Source organism: Bison bison, unplaced genomic scaffold, assembly GCF_000754665.1.
Source record: "Bison bison bison isolate TAMUID 2011002044 unplaced genomic scaffold, Bison_UMD1.0 scf7180017864254, whole genome shotgun sequence".
NCBI lineage: Eukaryota > Metazoa > Chordata > Mammalia > Artiodactyla > Bovidae > Bison > Bison bison.
In genome coordinates this window covers 10,069,584-10,072,325 of record NW_011494826.1, presented here as the reverse complement: position 1 = coordinate 10,072,325, position 2,742 = coordinate 10,069,584, and the positions used below count along the sequence as shown (strand labels likewise).

The following is a 2,742-nucleotide window of genomic DNA, read 5'->3' as shown; positions in this document are numbered from 1 at the left end:
GGGGACAACAGAGGATGAGATGGCTGGATGGCATCACTGACTCGATGGACGTGAGTTTGAGTGAACCCCTGGAGTTGGGGATGGACAGGGAGGCCTGGTGTGCTGCAATTCATGGAGTCACAAAGAGTCAGACACGGCTGAGCGACTGAACTGAACTTAACTGATGGTTTTCCAGTAGTCATGTACAGAAGTGAGAGTTGGACCATATAAAGAAGGCTGAGTGCCTAAGAAATGATGCTTTCGAACTGTGATGCTGAAGAAGACCCTTGAGAGTCAGTCCCCTGGACTTCAAGGAGATCAAACCAGTCAATTCTAAATGAAATCAACCCTGAATATTCACTGGAAGGACTGATGCTGACGCTGAAGCCCCAATAATTTGGCCACCTGATAAAAAGAGCTGACTCATTAGAAAAGAACCTGCTGCTGGGAAAGACTGGAGGCAAAAAGAGAAGGGAGTAAGAGAGGATGAGATGATTACTCAGCATCACTGACATGCTGCTGCTGCTGCTAAGTCGCTTCAGTTGTATCCAACTCTGTGCGACCCCACAGACGGCAGCCCACCAGGCTCCCCTGTCCCTGGGATTCTCCAGGCGAGAACATCGGAGTGGGTTGCCATTACCTTCTCCAATGCATGAAAGTGAAAAGTCAAAGTGAAGTCGCTCAGTCGTGTCCTACTCTTAGCTACCTCGTGGACTGCAGCCTACCAGGCTCCTCCGTCCATGGGATTTTCCAGGCAAGAGTACTGGAGTAGGGTGCCATTGCCTTCTCCGATCACTGACATGAGTTTAAGCAAATTCCAGAAGATAGTGAAGGATAGGGTAGCCTGGTGTGCTGCAGTCCATGCAGTCACAAAGAGTCAGACATGACTTAGTGACTGAACAACAGCAACAACTTCAGGAAGTTTTTATTTTGTTATTTTTGAGAACCTTATCACATTCTGCTGCTACTGCTGCTGCTAAGTCGCTTCAGTCGTGTCCGACTCTGTGGGACCCCATAGACGGCAGCCTACCAGGCTCTCCTGTCCCTGGGATTCTCCAGGCAAGAACACTGGAGTGGGTTATCACATTCTAGGTCCAGTAAACCAGAAAGTCTATGTCCCTGCCCTTATGGAGCTTATTCAGCAGACAGGTATTAGATGGTGTGAAGAAGCAATCCACTCAAGTTCTAAACAGATTATGCTAAAGTCTGCAATTATCAGCTGTCTCTTTATAATCCTACCACAAAGTTCAAACATCACAACCACCATTCAAACTAACAGAAATCAAGAATCAATTTAGGCCTGAAGTTTATAAAATAATACTTGAATATTTGAATATTTTGAATATTCAATCTTCCTGGCAACTAAGAGAGCAACTGTGGTACAGGATGCTGGCATTCAGACAAGGAATGCATAAATCTAGATAGAAGAGTTAACGTCTGCTTTGCTTTAGTTCTTCCCTGCCTTCTTTCTTATTTCAACACATTTGTTTCTTGAGGCTATCCTTCTACTTTAGATTCTCATTCCAAATCCTAAGAGTTTAATAGCTTGTAGTAGTCCTTAAAAACTAACGCTACTGATAACAGTATTCATTCTCAGGGCCTGCACAACAATCCCAAACGGCCCCCTGGCTTCTCAGAGCAATTTGACTCTGGGAGGGAAAGGGTCCTGGCTCGCAAATCATTTGTAAAGCAGAGAACGGGTTCTCTAAATAAAAGCCCCACTCCAGTCTCCTTGATTTCCAAAGCTAAGTGGGAAACGCCTCGGGGCAGCCAACCAGGGCCAGATGAGGCCGGGTTCAGGGGCAATGAGCTAACTGGCTGAGCCTTTATTTACCTCTCGGTCGAACCTCCCAGGTCTGCGCAGCGCTGGGTCTAGAGCATCCGGCCGGTTGGTGGATCCCACAACCACCACCTCGCGGTCCTCACCGATGCCGTCCAGCAGCGTCAACACCTGGGCCACCACGCGGCTCTCGGGGGCTTGGTGTGGGCCGCCCCGCCGGGGACACAGGGCGTCCACCTCGTCCAGGAAGAGGAGGGTGGGACGGCGGCTGGCCAGCTCCCGGGCGCGCTTGAAGATTCGCCGCACATTTTCCTCCGTCTCCCCGGGCCGGGCGCCCTGCAGCGCTGGGGCGCTCACCGCCAGCAGCTCCGCGCCCGTCTCCCGGGCCACTGCCCGCACTAGCTGGGTCTTGCCCACTCCCGGGGGGCCGGCCAAGAGCACCCCGCGTGGCACTTCTAGCCCCAGCGAGGCCAAGGCGCGGGGGTAGCGGAGCGGCAGGCGGAGGAGCTCCCGCAGCGAGTCGGCCGCCTCCGAAAGGCCCCCCAGGGGCACCTCGGGCTGCGGCTCCTCCTCCGACGGAGGCACCTCGCTCAGACTGATGTGGGTGCGAGGGGTGACCAACCCAGCAGGATTCGGGCTGGGCGCCCCGCTAACGATGTGCAGGGCGGCCACTGGACCCGGAGCGCCTGGAGGAGCGGCCACCACGTGGCCCTGAGAGACTGGACGGTTCCTCAGCAGCTCCTGCACCGCCTCCAGCACCGCGGCTGGACTCGGGGCACCGGACGCGCCCGCTTGCTCCCTCAACTCCGGCCACACCGCGAGGCTCCGAAGGGGCGGGCAGGGCACTAAGCGGAGTCGGTTCAGGTTAATAATCCCCCCAGACCCCGGCGCCCCCACTGCCGACCCCGGGCTCGTGCACTGCGGGTCCAGCTGCACAAAGCCGTCCGCTCCATCCCGCCGCGGCCAGGCGGTGCACAGGCAGG

The 2,742-nt window shown here is 55.0% G+C and overlaps 1 protein-coding gene across 1 annotated transcript in view; it reads right to left on the bottom strand.

Annotated features, from left to right (window-relative positions):
• SPATA5L1 (spermatogenesis associated 5-like 1) overlaps positions 1 to 2,742 on the bottom strand; it is a 20,377-nt gene that overhangs the window by 17,213 nt on the left and 422 nt on the right. Inside the window, exon 2 of the mRNA XM_010847777.1 lies at positions 1,814 to 2,742. This exon is cut by the window's right edge and continues 7 nt beyond it. Coding sequence (XP_010846079.1) covers positions 1,814 to 2,742 — 929 coding nt within the window. The remainder of the gene's footprint in view (positions 1 to 1,813) is intronic.